Raw genomic sequence first — 17,831 nt, 5'->3', positions numbered from 1 at the left:
AGTTCTAGAGTTCCCTGAGCCTCCTTTTCTCCAGGCTGAGCCCCCAGCTCCCTCAGCCACTCCTCATGATTTCCTCTCTAGACCCTTCCCCAGCTCCACTGCCCTTCTTTGGAAGGGCTCCAGCACAAAAGGCTCAAGCTAGGGTGGCAGGGAGAGGGGGATAACCGGGGTGCTGTGAAATGGAGGAGGAGGACTTGCTCTGCAGTGCCGAATGAGGAGGCGCCACTCTTTGATCAGAGCAGAGGTCGCCCCGTAAAAGAAAGGGCACAAACAGTCTCCGGCAGGCTGCTCTGCCTGTGCCAACACGGGTGTGCTGCTCACTGCGCCCCGTCTGACCCTGGGCTGGGGGTACCACACAGAGATAAAATACTGTGCCTGCCTTCATCAGCAACAAGCTGCAGCCTTTCCAAGTCTAACAACCTGAGTGGATACTTGGAATAAGGCACAAATGCAGCCAGTATCGAGGGCGGATTTGTGATACAATGTAGCTGAGAGCAAGCGCAGCCCGAGCTGTGCGGCGGGAGCGTTCCCTCGAGGCCATTCCCCACCGCGCCCCATCCTGGGAAGGGACACAGAGAGGGCAGCGAGCAGCTCCAAGGGCAAAACCCAGCCGTGCAGCCACTCTTCCCGGGCCCAGGTGGGTGAGTGTGGTGCATTTGGGCGACGTGTCTGGCTGCTCGTACAGCCAGAGCAATCTCAGGTGTGCTTTGTTTAAAGCCACCTGCCTCTCGGATCAAATAGTGAAGTGACATCCTTGTCACACCGCACCACAAATCTCAGGTTGTGGGGCTCACATTAGCTATGTTCCCGTACAGTTCTCTTTTCTGCCTCTTGTGATGACACCAAATAATACATAACGTAAATGCTAAATAACATGTTGTAGTTGTAACAAATAACAAAGGTTAAATCTCTGCTTGCACCCCAATAGAAACCAGTAAAAATCAATGCATTTGCATTAAGTCTAATGCAAAAAAAAAAATAAATTACGAGAGGACAAAAGTATTATTGTCACTGATCTGCCATCACACATCTGCTGGTGTATCTAATGCAAAAAAAAAAATTATGAGAGGACAAAAGTATTATTGTCACTGATCTGCCATCACACATCTCGTGCTGGTGTGGTTGGAGATTTCTGCACAGTCACACCAGGAAGTTGGAGGTAGGGGGCTAGAGTATTCAGTTTATTCCTCCTGGGTCGCACCAAACTATCATCTGCAGAGATATTTATAAAGGAATAAATAATAATATATAGATATATAGTAATATATACTCCTTGTACCTGAAGATTAGAGGTTAATCTTCTCAATTGTAAGGTTTAGAGCCTGTGTCAGTTATTCCCAGCTGACTTGGAAATAACGCAATTTAGCAGCGGGGCTCTGACAAGCAAGGCAGTCCTTTCATTAAGCACGTACAGGGGCACGTATCAGGATGGGATTTTGGTGGGATTTCAGCAACGCGAGGATTTGGGGGGAGCTGTGCAGACTCCATGATGAGCGCCAGTTGAGGATTTATTTCAAAAGGAATGTGTGATTTCAGAGGAGCTGCACACCTGACCGGTGCTCTCCAACATCAGCCAAACAAGAGGAAACACCAAAGCCCTCGAATAACAACAATTTCATTTGATTTCTCTACAATATAACCACAACAGGTATTGTTGGTTGGAAACACCAATCCCAGAACAATGGTCAAAGCCCATTCCTTCAATGAGCAAGCCACAATTTAAATATTTAACATATTGAACTTACATTTAACATACATTTAACTTTGGCCACTGCAGGACTTGGTCTGCCCTAGTGGAGGCAACAGTATGAATATCCCAAATACACTTTGGGGATGCAGATCTGGGGCAGGGGACCTGAGGGCTGAACCAGGGCACGACATATTCAAAGGGTTTCACTAAAGAAACATGGTCGAATTGACAGGGGCATCTCAGTGTTTGTCATTTTCAGTGAAACTGTATAAAAATTGTTGTGAGGCAGGGATTTGGAGGTTACTCCTGAATGCGGAGCACCTGGTGGGAATGAATGGTGTGCAACACAGAACCCCAGAAACACTTTTGTTGGAAAAGACCACCGACTTCGACAGATCACTGCTGCCATGTCCTGTCGTTCCTTTGACATCGCTTTTAACTGGAATTCTGTGCTCTACGGTTTCACTGGCCACCACTTTTAGCGGTACTCCACCATTTATTTTCTGACCCTTTTAGCCACCCGCTCCCCCCCGCCAATTTCTAAGAGGCGTTTGGAGGTTCCTTTTTAATGCATATCGTCCGCACCGTGTGAGAGACCATCACTTTCAGGCGGAATTCTGAGTGTCGCGGGGTTGCAGCACGGGCCTTCCCTCACGGGATTTTCCCGCCCTGGCCGCGCTCCCTCACGCTCTGGCGGCAGCGCCGCCCCCACAGACCGCGGGGCCCCGCCGGGCCCTGAGGGGGTAACTCGGCACCTCCGTGCCCACGGGCGGCTCTCCGGGAAGGCTCCCGACGGAGGCCACGCCGAGACACCCGCCGCCCTTACCGAGGCGCAGCGGGCTGCAGGCTGATGACGCAAGCGGCGGTTCCGGCGCCGGGGCGGTGACCGAGGCGGCGGCGCGGGCGGAAGGAAGGGAAGGAGGCGGGGGGTGCAGGGGTGTCTGGCGGCCGCCGCCGCCGCGGTTCCATCGCCGGGAGCGGGGAAGGGGCGCGCGGGGGGCGGGAGCGGGCGGCCTGAGGGCAGAGCGCGAGCGCGCGCCGCGTGAGGGGGGAGCGCGAGAGCGGCGCGAGCGGCGGCCGCAGGAAGTATCGCGAGAGTTGGCGCGGCGGCGGCGGCGCTAGAGGTGACCGAGGCAGCGGCGGCCGCGGGCGCCTCCTCCTCTTTTTCCTCCTCCTCCTCCTCCTCCTTTTCCTTCCTCTCCGGCCATGGAGAAGGCGGTCGGCGCGGCGGTAGCGGTGACGGCGGAGGAGGGAGGCGGCGAGGGCGGCGGCGGCGAGGCCGGCAGCGCCACAGCGGGGCCCGGTCCCCCGGAGGGGCCGAGCGGCCCCGGCGCGCCCCCGCCGCCGTGCGGGCCCGGGGCGGCCGGGCTGGTGCGGGTGTGCGACCTCCTGCTGAAGAAGAAGGCGGTGCCGGGCAAGGCGAAGCGCGGCGGGCGGGCGGCCCGGCCGGCCAGCAGCAGCGAGAGCGGCGGCGGCGGCAGCGAGAGCAGCAACAACGGCAGCGACGACGAGGAAGAGGAGGAGGAGGAGGAGGAAGACGAGGAGGAGGAGGAGGAGGAAGAGGAGGTCTCCGAGGTACGGCGCGGGGGAGGCCCCGGGGGGTTCCCTGCTGATCCGGTTTCATAATTCCTGCTGGCTGCCGGCTCCCCCCGCCCTCGGCCCTGCGGCAGAGCCGGGAAGGGGCAGCACCTCGTGGCGGGGCTCGGCCGATCCCGGCCCCGGGGAGCGGCCCCCGGGCCCCCCTGCGAGCCGGCATGCGGGGCCGGCGCCCCCCGCTTTCCCCCAGGGCCCGGAGGCTCCCTGCGAGCCGCAGCCAGCGGCCGCCTTCGTCCCCGGTGTGGCTTTATCCCGAAGGGAAAGGCCCGGGGGCTGCCGCGGGTGCTCGGTGGCGCCGTGCCGCCTGCTGTATCGCGGGGGAGAGGGAGAGCCGGGCGGTGGGAATGCTGCTGGGCAGCCCGGCCGGAGGCTCCGGAGGCAGGCCGGAGCGCTGGCTGCGTGGCTGGCGAGGTGTTGGCGCGCCCAGTGGTGGGAATAGGCCGTGTTGGGGAGAGCGTGCAGGTAAAGCAGGTGAAGGTGCAGCTGAAGGTGCAGCCAGGCGAGGCTGTTGGGCTGTTGAGCGGCGTTTTCTCCGCAGCTGAAAGGCGCCCTGGTTCCATGCAATGCAGAAACAAGCCCGGGGAAGCATTAGTAACTCGGTTTTGTCTGGGGTTAGGATTTTCAGGTAGGTATCGTTGGAAAAGGCCGGTGAGGCTGGGAGCCCCTTATTGGCATGTGTAGTCACACAGGGTTGCTTTGTTGAATGGTTTTAATCCTGTAACCTCCCCAGCTGAGCATTCATTTCTGCTTTGGTTGTTTTTTTGAGTAGTGTCCGCAGAAAAGTCCACTTTGAAGTTCTTTAGCTTTTCTTTGAACTTGGTTTCTGAGCAGTTTGGCTTTCAAGCGATATATCTACACTTCTGTTAGAAATTGGGCAGGAAGGAAGGGTCTGATAGCTTCGAGGAAGGGCTGGGCTAGGATGCTGATAGCTTTTTCCACGGTTAAGCTGCACTCTGCCTTTTATTCCTGCTGAAGTTGATACAAGAAGCAGGGTGGGAAGGGCAGAGCCAGCTGAGCAGTTCAGGTGGTGGGTGAGGTGAGCCTCTGCCTGCTTGCTGTGCCTTCAGAGCACTTATTTCACATTCTTTGCAGAGAGGAAGAAATGCCAGTGGTCATTAAATATCGTGAGGCAGCAGAATAGTTAACTTTTTTCCTTTGACAGAGTGAGATGTGCCATAGATACTGATAGAGGCAATTTGTGAAGGCAGTTTGGGCATCTGGAAGCTTCCCTGATGGTCTCATCTTATCCTAAGTGAGGGCTTTCCCAGGCTGGGTGGTCTGGGATTAAATATTAAGCAGGGCTAAGTAAGCAAGTGAACAATACTGAGATGATGAAATTCAGGATTCACAACAAAACACATGCCACGTGCTTCATTTATAATTGTTCTTGAGCATGCAGGTTGCTTGCAGAAATCCGTTCTAGTCTTTCTCCTAGTGACTTCAGGATAAAATGATGCAGCTTGTAGAATATGTCACAGTTTTTAGGAATGTGAACATGAGGATGGCCTGATTATTGCAGCAGAGCATCCAACTTGAACATCATTCCCAGCAGCTCCTGGGGAGGAAAAGTGTTTTGAATGTTCTCAGAGAAAGGGGAGTTTCCTTGTCTGAGGAACCTGATGGTTAGTTTTGGCTTTTAGAGGCTTAAAAAAAATCCCTACTGTAGGAACAAAGGGCTTTGTAGTTGTTTGGGGGTTAATTTTTTTTTTTTATTTCACATTTTCTTGAGTTGTGCCCAGCTTTTCATTTTGATTGTGGTCTTCTGACCACAGGCAGCGTGGAAGGCACATCAAGTGTGGAAAAACACAAAAGTGCAAGTTGCTGGCTTTGCTGTGAGTGGAAACTGCTGTGGGAATGCTGCAGAAGCTGCTGTTCCCTCCCAACCGTTCCCTTCATTATCTCTGTAAACTTAAGATAGTTTGTCTTAGGCTATTTTTTGCCCTTCCCATGCTTAATACATTAAGACTTCTCTAATCTCTGAAGCCAAGTGCTTTTAGATTTGACTGCTAATGAGACTGCTTCTAAAAATCAGGGGTACTGTAGGAACAAGTGCAAGGAGTTCTGAAGGGAATCCTGGTGCATCCCGAGTCCCAGAAACCCCAGGAGCAGAAAGACATTGTTCAGCTTAGTTGTTGGTGAGCTGATGGAACGGAATCAGGAGTTAGGATCAGCTGTTTCCATGCCCAGGTCTGAGCTCCATCAGATCTCAGTGTGGAAACACAGGCACTGTGGGGAGCTTTGGGAGGAGTTTAGTGGGAATTTCATACCAACAACCACTGAGCTCCTGTGACACTGTTCATGGCAACCTCCAAGGTTGATCTTTCAAACTGCAGCAAATTACTGCAAAACCCCAAGACTTTGGGTAGTGGGGTCCAGTGTTGTCTGTAAAAGGTAAATTGCCTTTTCCCTAAAAAACAGTGGTTAAAAAATGGCAACTTTTCTCGGTCTACAGGAAGAGGAATCTTGAGGAATGAGAAGAATGATAGTAGGAGTTAGATAGCAGGGGAGCTCAGCTTCCAGGTTCCTTCCACGTGTTCTTGTCCGTGCAAATTGTCTTCAGCACTTCCATTTGCAGTGAAAGGTGTAAAAAATGAGCAGGTCCTCGTAGCAAGCTGCTGCTTAGAAAGGTGCAGAGTGCATTAGGGCTTCTCTTATTTAACACTGAAGGGTTTAGTTGTGTAATAAAAATTGTTTACAAGCTTATTTCAGGTCTTTGAACTTGGAAGATGTTTGCTGCTGGCAGTGAAATTTATAATTGCCATTTATATCCATCTTAGGAATTTGTAGGTTACATCTTGTCCATGAATCTTGTGAGGATCCAAGGTGTAGATGCACCTTGGATTTGTGTGTTTATTACCTTCTCTTAGGTGCTGTGCAAATTACCATTCCAGAATATAATCCTCAGTTAACTGTACCTGCAAGCACTGCCCTTTCAAAAGATGCTTTTTGAGATGTTTTGGCTGTTTTTTAAGCCTTTGTGGTTCACTTGGGCCTCTTGGAAGTAAAAGCTCAATTTTGTTTTTTCAGCTGCAATTGAAACAGTAATTGATCTGAACTACTAAGATGAAGTAAGTAGAACAACACAACACCACCAGTCCTCTAAAATTTCTTCATGCAGAAGAAGCTACTCTGAATTCCTTGGATTCAGATTTAAGGCCAAGTTAATCTGAAAACTTGGGCGTCCTGGTGTGGTTTCAAGAGCATCACAGGCACATGGTTGTAATATTTAAATTGGAAAAGGCTTGAAGAGCTTAAGTGTTCAAATGAGCTGATTGGAAGCACAGAATTTATTTTAGCAATCTGTTTCCTTTTTTTAACCCTAGCAGTCTTCATCAGAATCCTGGAATAAGGCCTTTGGGTTCTGCAGGGCCACCATGCCTGCCTTGACCACTGTGTGATGTGTTGCCTTCACTGCCATTGCTTTCATGGCCTCGGGTCCTCACAGATGTGACAGAGCATGCAGCTGACCCTGACATCCCGAGGTGCACTTCAGTCTCACATTCTGCTGCATTGTTTATCTTGTAATTATTTTTGGTTTTTTTTTTCCTGTCTGTTTCAGCTGTGTTTTGCCTGTACCACTTAGTTTCTTCCACTCAAAAGATAGAAATACTGTAGGATGGTTCTCAAAAATCCCTGAAATCTCAGGGTTTATGTTGCTTGGGGAATCCTACAACCAGGTTTCACAGTAGTGAAACCTGCTGTAGTTGACCCTGGGAAGCATTAGCCAAAAGTGTTTAACATCCCTTCCTTCCTGTTCTGGACTGGCTTCCAGCAAAATCAGGCTGGCTAGACCTAATGCTTTTTATTTTTTTAAATTGTTAAATATTACTATATTTCTGTGTGCTTTATATAATTCAAGTAATCAGTGAATATCTGGGTTGAAAAAGAAACCCCCCAGCAGAAAGTGACCACTGCAGAAGGTGGAGTTCAATATTGGTGGCACCATGTGAATTTGTTTACTTCCTTAGATATTTCTTCAGGAAATGTCCTTATAAACATAATTCCCATGTGCAGGCTGGAGCCAAACACCTCACATTTCAAGCCAGTAATTCAGTTCTGTAAAGAGAATGGTTTCTCTGGAAGGGGTTTAGCTGAGAGAATTTCCTCATCTGTCTAGGTTGAAGGCAAATGGGATTATGTGTGTTCGTTTTTTTCCCTCTATCTGTGTTTTAAAAGCAAAACAGTTGGTGCTTATTTAGGATATAGATGATTTGCAATTGGATTTAGGAACTGAAAATCAATGCTGCAGATCCAGGATAAGTAAGGAGCCTTTGTTTTGGTTGTTAAGGGGACAAGCCCTTCTAACCTGGTGTTAAATAAAAATTGCCTAAATTTGCTGTTAGTGTCTTTGGGCCATCTGAGCAGAATCCTTGGCTGCCTGGGGAGACACTGTGTGTTTTTTCCTGAAATGCTGTGCTTCTGGTTTCTTGATGGTGTGGCTCTGTAGGTGACTCAGCTGAGGTGACATCCTGAAGATGTGCTGTGTCTGTAGAGCTTCTGCACCTGTGTGGGACTTCTTTTGTCACGTCCATAACTTTGGATGTGTTGAGTAAGAAAACTGCTGGTGAGGAAGGACTAATGCTGGCAAATGGTTTGGGTAAGGTCATGCAGCTAACCTGTGTACTGAGGGGAAAAGTCTTCTTTAACATGAAGTTAGCAGTGAATATCAGTGTGTTCCCGGTGCTAGTGTGGGAATTCTGGTGACCTCCATCCAGTCATTGTGCAGAGTCCACAGGAATTCTGGAGAAAAAAAATCCATTGTTGGCCAATGAAGGGCAGCATTTCCTCTCTGTTTGCACTGAGCAGTGCTTTGTGTTAGTGGTACTGGGAGAGGTTATCTCAGTATTCCAGATGTTTTTCAGCTGGGTTATCCCCCTTAGGCTGTCCTGAGCTCATGACTGTGCAGAGAGCTGAAGCCACATGGAGGTATTACTTAACTGTTGTGTCACCTTGTTTTCACATGAGGTAACAGTCGAACACCAGGCTAAAAATCAGCCACAAAGCCAAGCATGTCTTTAATGCATCCTTGTTTGTGCTTGCAGTATTTTCTTTTAGGCTGCATGTTGTCATTAGGATGATTCTGTTGGCATTACTCAAAGCAGTTTTTGACAAATTCCGATTAGTGGTGTTTGATATACAGGAGTCCTTCCTCTTCTGTATTTTACCTGCATCCTCAAATTCCTGGAGCATAATGGTATATGCTAGGAAAGGAGCTGAAGCAAACCTTGATTTTATGTTTTTCCCTGCCCCACCCCATTATCTGATGTGGTATTAATCATCAAGAGTGGATAATGTGTCCAAATAAGCAGCTGCTCAGAGCTAGAAAACGGAGCTAGAAAGATGTTGGAACATTAAGAAATATGATGAAATATTTCTATTTAGAATATCAGTTGGAGGTTTTGGCTTCCATTCTCCTCAAGTTCAACCTGAAACAATCAAAAAGTGTCTAGATTCTTTATTTTTTAGCTTAAAACTGAAGACATTTTGCACTCAGCAATCCAAGTGGAAACTGCTGCTAAGGGGGCTGCCTCATATTTGGTCTAGGGTTCGCTTTGCCTTGTGCTGATGTACAAGGAGTGGTTCTTTCAGAGTCTGTACATCTGTCCAGCCGTGCAGGAGCAGTTTTTGGGAACTGCAGTCCCAGCAGAAGGGGAGTATCTGACCCCCCTCTCTCGGGCAGGGAATGATTCAGAGAAAGGAGGAGGAAGGTCGCTCTTATCCTCCCAGCTGTACCTCCCAGTCCTTCCCACACACAAGAAAAACACTCCACACTTGCAGGAGAAGCTGCAGCTCCCTCGTGCATCTGTGTCTGGCAGGTGACTCACGTGTTTTCCTGTCCCGGAGCTTTCCCATTTCCAGACTTCAGGTATTCTTGCCTTCTGTTCAGTCTTGTCCTGAAATGCTTTGCCAGTGGAATTTTCCTCTTGGTGCTGCTCTGCAGGTGCGAATTGTTCTCCTCCACGGAACGGGGAACAATGCTTTGATGAAGCTGAAATGTTCGAGTCATGATGTGACTTAGTTCTTTTCCTCAAGTGCTCGGTGCAGTTCAGCCCCTGCATCAGCGTGGGTACTGATCCCACTGGAGCTGGGGGAGTTGGGCTTGGAGGAAAGGAAAAAAAAAAGGCATTCAGTGCTCCTCCCAGCCACTGGGGAAATGATGTCGTTGGAAAAAAAAAAAAAAACCTCAGGAAGAGAAAAAACACATTTCCAGTTGATCAGTTCCTGGATCCAGTTTGTTGGGCACGGGAGCTTGTGCTGACACAGCGAAGAGCAGGAGCTCAGGCAGGGAGGAGGGTGAGCACTGCCTCTTTTGGTGGGATAATTCATTTAAATCCCTGGCATGAAAAGCATTTGCCTTGTTTCTGAGGGCTCCATTGGTAAGAATGGTACAGGTCAGTGAGAATTTTTGTCTTCAAGGGCAGACTAGTCCTCTTGACACTTCCTCTGGATCTTCTGTTTGGAAGTGACTGGAACAGATAAATCACAGAGAATTCTTTATTTTTTTTTTTAATGTAGCTTAAAAACTCAGAGCCTCTTCAGATAAAATCAGCACTGGCTTTTGTCTCTGGTATTTGTTCAAGTTCTTGAAAGCAGCGTGCGAAGGATAGGGAGAAAGAGAGGAATTAAGCAGGATTTTATTAAAATTCTGCAGCCTTTTGGTTTATCAGCATCACTTTTGTGTCACTTAGTGCAGTGCAGCAAAGGAGTCACTTTGGAGACTGACTAAAAAAGTCACAATTGTCATCATAATCACAACACAGAAAACCAAGCTGGCTTAAAGAAAAAAGCACTTTGAATGTTACAGTCTGCTCCAGGGATGAGCATATGCCTTCCGTCCATCTCTGTCACTAGCAGAAGTGAGAGCTGGCATAACAGCATGCTGGTATTTTTGTGGAGAATCAGCTTGATCAAAGAACTCCTAAGGGATAAATATAGTGGCCAACTTGCTGTGCTGAACTCCAGAAAAGGGCTTTTCTGGAGCTGGCATGAGAGGGGAAGTGTCTACAGTTCTGTCTGAAATCACCCTCTAAGTGCACTCGTGTCTAAGTTGAGAATAATTCCTGGTGTCTTTAGGCTGGGGTGGGTTTTAGAAACGTGCTGGTTCCTGCACCACAGCTGGGTTCTGCAGGAGTGCTTGGGTTAGAGAATGGCCCAGTGTGATGGGCTGAGCTCAGGAGCTTCCCTCTGCCCAGAGCAGGGAATGTCTCTGTGTGCCCTCTGGAGCTGGGCACTGTGCCTTGTCTGTTATCAGAGTTGATATGGATGCTGATTCCCCTGTGCTTTGGAGCTGTTGTGGCCCAGCGCTGTTCAGTTGCATCAGAGTATGGCCAAAACCTCAGTTAGACCTAGAAAAACCTTACAATAACAATAATTTACTGGTTTTGAGGAAGTGGGTGAAGTAGTGACACCGAATAAGCACTTGCTTGAGCAAATTAGATTTGAAGTAAGGTTACCAGTAGAATTCAAAGAACTTAATTTTTTTAGAAAAAATTGCATTAAAAAAAATTGCCAAGTGTTCTCAAGAAAGGCAGATGTCCTCAATGGTGGCTTTCATTGTAATCCAGAACTGGCTGTTACAGAGTACACAGCCTTTCCAAAAACCATTGGAATAATTGTTAATAGAAATAACTCAAGCAATTGTTTATATAACAAAACTATTGTCCATCCAGCCCAGAAGATGCTCAGATTTTTAAAAACTTTTTGTCAACTTCCCCAGCATTTATTAAACTTGGTCACAGTAAAATAATTCTGTCAGGCTCTGTGTGTATGATGTAATTTAAATGTGGTGCAGGGGAAGCAAGTTCTTCTGTGGGAGGAGTGTGTTGTGTTGACAGGGACCTCAGGTTGCCTGCTGGGGCAGTGAGGGGTTTGAGGAGGGTTTAAGTTTGTTTTCATTTGGACTCCTGGACTCTGATTTTAGCCCAAGACTTCAGGGTTAGTCTCGGGCTTAAGTCATGCTCTTGTTGTGAGCACGTCTTGAATTGAGGGCAGGTGTTTGCGAGTTCAATCTTGTGTCTTCTGGTAATGTGAGATAAACTGAGCCTGTGATTTTCTTTCTGGAGGCCCAGCAAAGAGGAGATGAGGAACAGGAGGTCCTGAGCTCCAGTGTTCAGCCAGAAGTGTTTCTGTCTGGCAGCTGCTCCAACTACCCTGGCAGTAAATGCTGGGAGTTGTGCTGTGTGGTGCCCAGTCAGTCCTGATCTTCCAGGTAACCTCAGATGAAAAAGGAAACGAGCAACCATATTAAACAAAAACAGAGATCACATTAGTGTCTCATTTTTGTATTCAGTTTATGCTTTTCCTTCTTCAGCCTTATCCCGCTTGTTGTGTTTAATTCCAGGCTTGATAGTGCTGTCAGTGAATGGAGTAAGTTTTCCAGCCATCTCAGCCTGTGAATTTGAAGATGCCAGCTGAGTAACTCTGATTATTGAGAGTTTTGTAAAAGAAAGAAACATCAAGTACATTGTTATGGTTCCTGCTTTTGGAGTAGGTTTCAAAATCTGGTATTAACCCAGTCCAAATTCCTGATGAACAGCCTGAATGTAGAGCTGTTGAAACAGCCATCCAGTTCACAGCCAAGAAAAGGAAGACAGGGACCTCCCAGTCCAGCAGGTCCTGGACTAGAATTTGGTGTGAGAAGACTTGATTTAATTTCTAATTATTCACTCAATTAGAATTTATGTGTGGAAGTAAATGCTACATAAAGCCACTTAAAAAGGAGTAGGAGACTTTGTCCAAAATAGTGGCTTTTCCTGGTTTAAGGTTTCTTTATTCTTGGCAGGGAACGTGTCTGCACTTAACAACTTTTTAAGAACTTGCACTCAAATTTTCATGTTCTAATGTGGAGATGGCTTGGATTAGTACCTGCCTTAGGATTTGAGAGGTGTTAATATGAGTGTTGTTGGACTGTACATGCTCCTTCGTTACACACAGCTTTTCTGTCACCAGTATTTCACATGTGGAATGAGAAAGGAATTGAAGTTCATTTGTTTGAAGAAGGATCTTCCATGTCCCATCTGAACATGTCCCTCATTTCACTTGTGTTTTTCCCAAAACCAGGGTTCTTCAGTGTGTTCACAGTCCTTGGCCTGAGGACTTGGAGCATTGTATTACCCAGTGAAAACTTACTGGCTTTACTCTTTGGATAACTTAAAGGAAGATTTCTAATAGGAAGCTCCCCTTAGACAAGAGTGTCCACCAGTAATCTTACAATTCTGCTGAAAAACCCTTTCAAAATGCTCGTGTGATTTTGTCTCCCTTTTTCAGCTCTTGTCAGGTGCATTTGGATTTGCACTGGGCAGTTCCTCCATAGCAAAATCATAGGAGCTATCATCTCATGGCTGTTTTTTAGTGATGTTGTACTTCAGTTCATCTTCAGGGCAGTGCTGTGGATGAGTAAAGATACTTTATTTGCTCCTTTTTCCATGCTTAGGTTGGCCCTAGGGAGTTGAAATCCAGAAGAATGGGGCTGATGTAAGCACTGACCAGGGTGGAAGGCTCCTGGCTGGTGAGCAGGGTTTGTCTCTCTTTGTGCCAGCATGCTGCTTGCTTGCTGGGCTGTAAAACTCTGCTCAGGTGTCAGATGCATTTAGCCAGAGATAAAAAAGGATTTAATTCAGAAATGTTTTTATACTGTGCCTCTGGCTTCTGGCTCAAGATGGATGGTGTGACAATAAGGGGCTGCTGATAAAATGAGGATGATGGGCTCACGACTCTTGACCAGAGTGTTGCAGTCTGCCTCCAAAGAGAGCTTGCTTTTGACATTCCTTGTCTTCAGGTTCCTGGGAAAAGTGCTATAAATGGAGTGCTTTTTGGCTGAGCTTGTATGATCTGGTGGTGAATCTTTGTCTTCCTGTTAACTTCCTGGTGGGATGGTGCTAACCCTTAATTCAGTTGTGGAATTAATCACCTGTTTCTATTGACCCTCGAATGAGAAATTGTCTGTGAAATGGTAATGCAGCTGGAATGCTGAAATTCCTAATTGCCCAGCTATTGTGGGAGGAGGTCTCCACCTCTTTGAGAAGGCATGGAGTCCTCATGTCCCCTGCTCCCACCACATCCTGACAGTTCATGCAAGCTGCCAGGTCAGCTTCCCCAGGGCAGTGCTTCTGCTCAGGGAGAGCAGATTGGAGGAGGGCTTTATGTAGGGAATTGTGGAAGTTACTCCATCAGACAGGTCATAACTATGCAAGTCTCTCAACAGTCAGTCTTGAAACCTTTTCAGTGTTCTGCAGTCTTTTAAATGGGCATAAAAAACCTCAGGCTGTGCTCTTTGTGGTGCTTTCAAAGGCAGTGAAGTCACCTTTTCCAGATTCTAGTTTGCTGGAGCTGTGGAAAACCTTCCTCTCATGGATAGCATAGAATTCCATCCTTTCCAGCTTTGTCCCTTGACCAGAAGGAGTAACACTAAGTGAACAGAAAACACTGAGTGTTTTCCCTGGGTCTGGAATGCCTTGCTGCTGCCCTAGGCCAAGGGAAGAATAGGCTGGAGAGAAATGAAAGGTCTGTGTTGGCAAAAAACTCAGTTTTTGAGTGGGAAACCGTCTTGGATGGTCAGAAAAAGTTGTTACATGGTTGTTAGAGAAGAAAAATATGTGGCTTGTTTATCGAAGTTTCCTTGTCTGTGGGAGATAACGGAGCTGAATCGAGGGGGGTGTGATAATGACAACGGGCAGCAAGGATCATCTTGTGACTATAAAACTCATGTGAAAGCTCCACTGCAGCTTTTGGCAGCCAAGTCTGAAATGCTCAGAGAGAGACAGTGAACTATAAGGCTGAGGGAGTAAAAAAATCAGAATAAAAGCATGTCTTCAGTATTTATCAGGTTGAAGCCCATCATCCTTGCACATCCCCACCCCAATAATGAAAATGAAAGGAAGAAAGTAGGTTTCTTTTATTTGGAATTCACTAGAGCACCTGCCTGAAGGATGCTGGAAATTTAGTCAGGCTGACAACTGCAGAGCTGTGACTGCTGCAAGAAGTGAAGTAAAAGAAACCAATACACAGTGTGAAAATAGAAAAAACAGATGGGGTCATGACTTCAGGCGGTGCCTGAGGTTTGGGTTTGGGCTGACTTGTTTTTATGTAACCACTGAAGATCTAGAGCTGGAGGAATCTGTCTGTAGGGAGAACCTGAAACAGTAGGTTTAAAAGTAATTTTGTTTTATATTGACATAGAACTAAGGGGGCTTAAAAATTGCACCAAGTGGTGACTGATGCAAAGTGCCCCAAAGCAGAGCTGATGCTTTTGGGGTATAACAAGGTTTTTGTGTTTAGAAAAGAAGTAGCAGAGAAGAACATTTTTAATGTCTTGGTGGTTCTACTGATATGATGGAGAGCTGCAAGGTGTAGGCTGTAGTTCCTAATGAAGGTTGGTAAATCCTAGTGCATTTATGTGGAGCAGTGAGTACCCTTAGGGGTATCTTTTTGGGGAAACATTCAGTTCTGGCTTGGCTCTGAAGGGGTTTGAGAAATTGTTTTTATTCAAAGAGCAGAAATGAAGGACTGGGTTTGGTCCAGCAAAATGAATGTAGGTGGGATTATCATCACTCTGAAAATGGGAGAATTGGGCCCAACACAAGGTTGAAGCAGCCTTTGAAAAATCTGTGTGGGTATTCCTTGCACTGAGTATTTTTCTTGTATACCAACAACTGCTCCTGTGTCTTGTCATGGTTTTTTGTTTCATGTTAAAAGAGCAAACTTGGTCATTTGAAGAGCAAACTTGGTCATTCTATTAATGATGATATTTTTCCCTTAGTGAATTAACTGAGCCTTCTGATTTCAAGGGTATTTCTAATTAATCTGAAATGCCCACCTTGTGTGTGTAAGCACATCTTGGTTGGATTTTTCATTGTGATAGGTACCCCAGTTTCCAAGGTATTCCTTGTGACAGTGGTGGGGGTTTTGCCTCCTGGCACTCGAGCAGATAATCAGAATGTCACAAAATGTGGGCTGAAATCCCACTCTGGTTTTTGGTCTTAATTGTCTCAGGAACTTCAGGATTTTGTCTGACTGGGTACCTACTTCTGGAAAGGCAAATAGTTGGGAATGCCTGCTGAAGGGTATGACTGATAATCGGTTCTGTATTGAGGGCCTGTCTTCAACTCTCCTTTTTTTCTTCTCAGAATAATTTGGTTTTTTAAGTAAGTAATGCACCTCGTAATTTTGCTGAATAAGGTGTTAGTAGCTGCATGGGACAGGGTTTAAACAGCCCAACCTTGCCACCGTGCTCTGAAAGCACACACAAAAATTGTGTTTATATGCTTTGGGACAGTTGGTGACCAGTACTGCTCGATCAGCTGTAACCAGCTAACAATGTGCTTTTGTGATATAAGAGTGGGAATTGTCTGATCAATTGTTCAGCGCTCACATTTCTGGGTGCCAGAATCTGTCTCGGATCAATGGTTGAAAGGCTTGTGCTTCAGGGTGACGCGATGCCAGTGCAGAATTGTGGTGGCACCGGAAGGTTGGGGTGGAAGATCTTCCTAAAAACCGCCTGCGAGCTCTTGAGCCTGCAGCTCTGCCCTGCACGAGCAGCTGGGTTCTTGTGGCTTTTCTTGTCCCGTGGGTCATTTCCACAGAGTTACCTACCAGTGCTGGGTGGGGAGCACAGTGCGGAGCAAACCAGCCTTGATTTGTTCCCATCCCTCGCTTGGCTTTGCTCAGAGCGCTCTCGGGATTCCCCCTGGCTGAGCACGCTTCGTGGGGCTGGAAACTGGACTTTGTTCCCCGTTTTTAAATCTCAGGCTGAACCTGAGATGTTTTCTCTGCCACCTTCTGTGCGGGGACAGAAGGGTTTTGTGTGCTTTGGGCTCACAGAGTGTAGGGACGTGATGGATGGACACGGCTCAGACAGCTGCGGGGTTTTAGGGCTCCTCTTGATCAGGAGGACAGGCTGATTTTTAGTAGTGGATGGTGACAAATGAGGGCACTGAGTGGATCATGCCCTTCAGCTAAGGCTAAATAAAGACTGTTAGCTTTCAAGGAGGAGCTGAGATGTTTTGAAGAGATAATGTGTTTTATCTTTTCTAATCAACGGCTGCAAGTAATTGCTAGAGCTGGACTTGAAAGTGAGGATGGAATGAGTTTGTATTTACCTGTGCAGAATGAAAGATCTGTTTCCTGACCTGTGTGTGAAACCCAAAATCACACAGTAGAAATGCAAAAGAAGTTAATCACAAGGGTGTAAATATTTTTTTCGGTTTTTCCCTCAAAGTTTTTTGGTTTTTTTCCCCTTTATTTTTCAGGAACAGAACAGAAGCGTGTGTTAAAGCCTTTACTTTACACCACTATGAGACCTTCAGGAAAACATCAAGAGCGGGGATGGGCTTTTTAGAATTTGGTATTCTATACTGTAAATATTTTGAAGTATGAAAGAAAGTCTGAGATCTCATTTCACAAACAAGTGCTTCTTTCTGAGCCAGCACCCGAAAGCTGCAGATTCAGGTGGGCCAGGGGAGAGGAGGAAGGATTGGCTATTGAGGTTTTGAGTGTGACATGTGGGAAGTTTTATTTGCTGCCCTCAAACAAATGTTGAGGGTGACTTGCTTTCGGTGCCAGGAAGGTTTTTCACGTGGCTCACAGGTAGAAGCCGAGCCCTCGTGTCTCTCACGGGGTAAGGGAAGCTCTGGATTGTTCTCTGGGTTAGGTTTGGAAATGGAGTGATGCTGCTGCAGGCAGGGCTCTGCAGTTTTCCAGGCAGAAAGGGGAATGGTTCAGCTCTGAAGGTGATTGTGTTCCTTGTTCTCCTGAAAAATCTTGATTTGTGGGTCTGGGGGCCGTGCTGTGCAGTTTGCTGCCTTTGCATTTGAACATGTTTTCAGTGGTGTCATGTGTGAAGTATCTCTAGCTCAGTGCTAAGTTGTGTGCTTTAAGCTTCTTTTTTATTTTTCTTCCTTTTTTTTTTTGCTTTGGTGTGATATAAGGTATCTGTTAATTCTTTCTGAGGCTCAGAAGACTGAATAACTTGTCTTTGGAGACATAAGTGTTATGTGGGAGGTGGTGGCTGGTTTTTTCCTTTTTTTTTTTATATATATACAAAGAAATCCTTCAAGCTGTCAGGGACAGCTTTGTACTTGGGCTAATGTTTGTGCAATTATTGCTGGATTTCATGTACATGGGAACAGCTGCAAGGGGCTGCTGGGGGTGTTAGAAATGCCACCCTGAAAGCATGACTCCAGAGGAACAGGGCAATACTGTTCTGTGGGTCATCCTTGAATTAATTCTTGTAGAACTGTAAAATCTAAAATTTTACTGTTCTCTGAATTGGAAAATGAGTGGAAAAATAGACAGTCTGGGCAGATGTTGAGTTTGTGTGAAATGAGGGGCTTTGTAATAGGTGAGCAGGATGTAATTCCCATTTTTGGTGGTTAAATAACATTTTTAAATGGAAGAATGCAGCTACGCCTAAAATTTATAATGATCAACAGGAGTTTCTCTGTGTGGTGTTACTAGCCAGTCTGGCCAGCTTTTTAAATCCAGGTAAGAATATTCTTGCTGTTGAGCGAGTGCTTTTAACAATCAGTATTTTTTGGGAAAAGATAAT

The 17,831-nt window shown here is 46.7% G+C and overlaps 1 protein-coding gene across 5 annotated transcripts in view; it reads left to right on the top strand.

Annotated features, from left to right (window-relative positions):
- Positions 1-2,761: 2,761 nt before the first annotated feature.
- The window catches only part of ANKRD17 (ankyrin repeat domain 17), a 67,690-nt gene continuing 52,620 nt past the window's right edge, over positions 2,762-17,831 (top strand). For 4 of the 5 annotated variants that reach the window (XM_041459590.1, XM_041459589.1, XM_041459586.1 and 1 more), the window contains exon 1: positions 2,762-3,265. In XM_041459590.1, coding sequence (XP_041315524.1) covers positions 2,897-3,265 — 369 coding nt within the window. In that variant the 5' untranslated portion in view covers positions 2,762-2,896. Of the gene's footprint in view, positions 3,266-6,334; positions 6,355-17,831 lie in introns of those variants that run through there. The other variant, XM_041459588.1, reaches the window with a different exon arrangement.

The sequence above is a fragment of the Pyrgilauda ruficollis genome, unplaced genomic scaffold, assembly GCF_017590135.1.
Source record: "Pyrgilauda ruficollis isolate IOZ18807 unplaced genomic scaffold, ASM1759013v1 scaffold139, whole genome shotgun sequence".
Lineage (NCBI taxonomy): Eukaryota > Metazoa > Chordata > Aves > Passeriformes > Passeridae > Pyrgilauda > Pyrgilauda ruficollis.
Note: the sequence above shows the minus strand (reverse complement) of the source record. Positions and strands in the feature narration are given on the sequence as shown.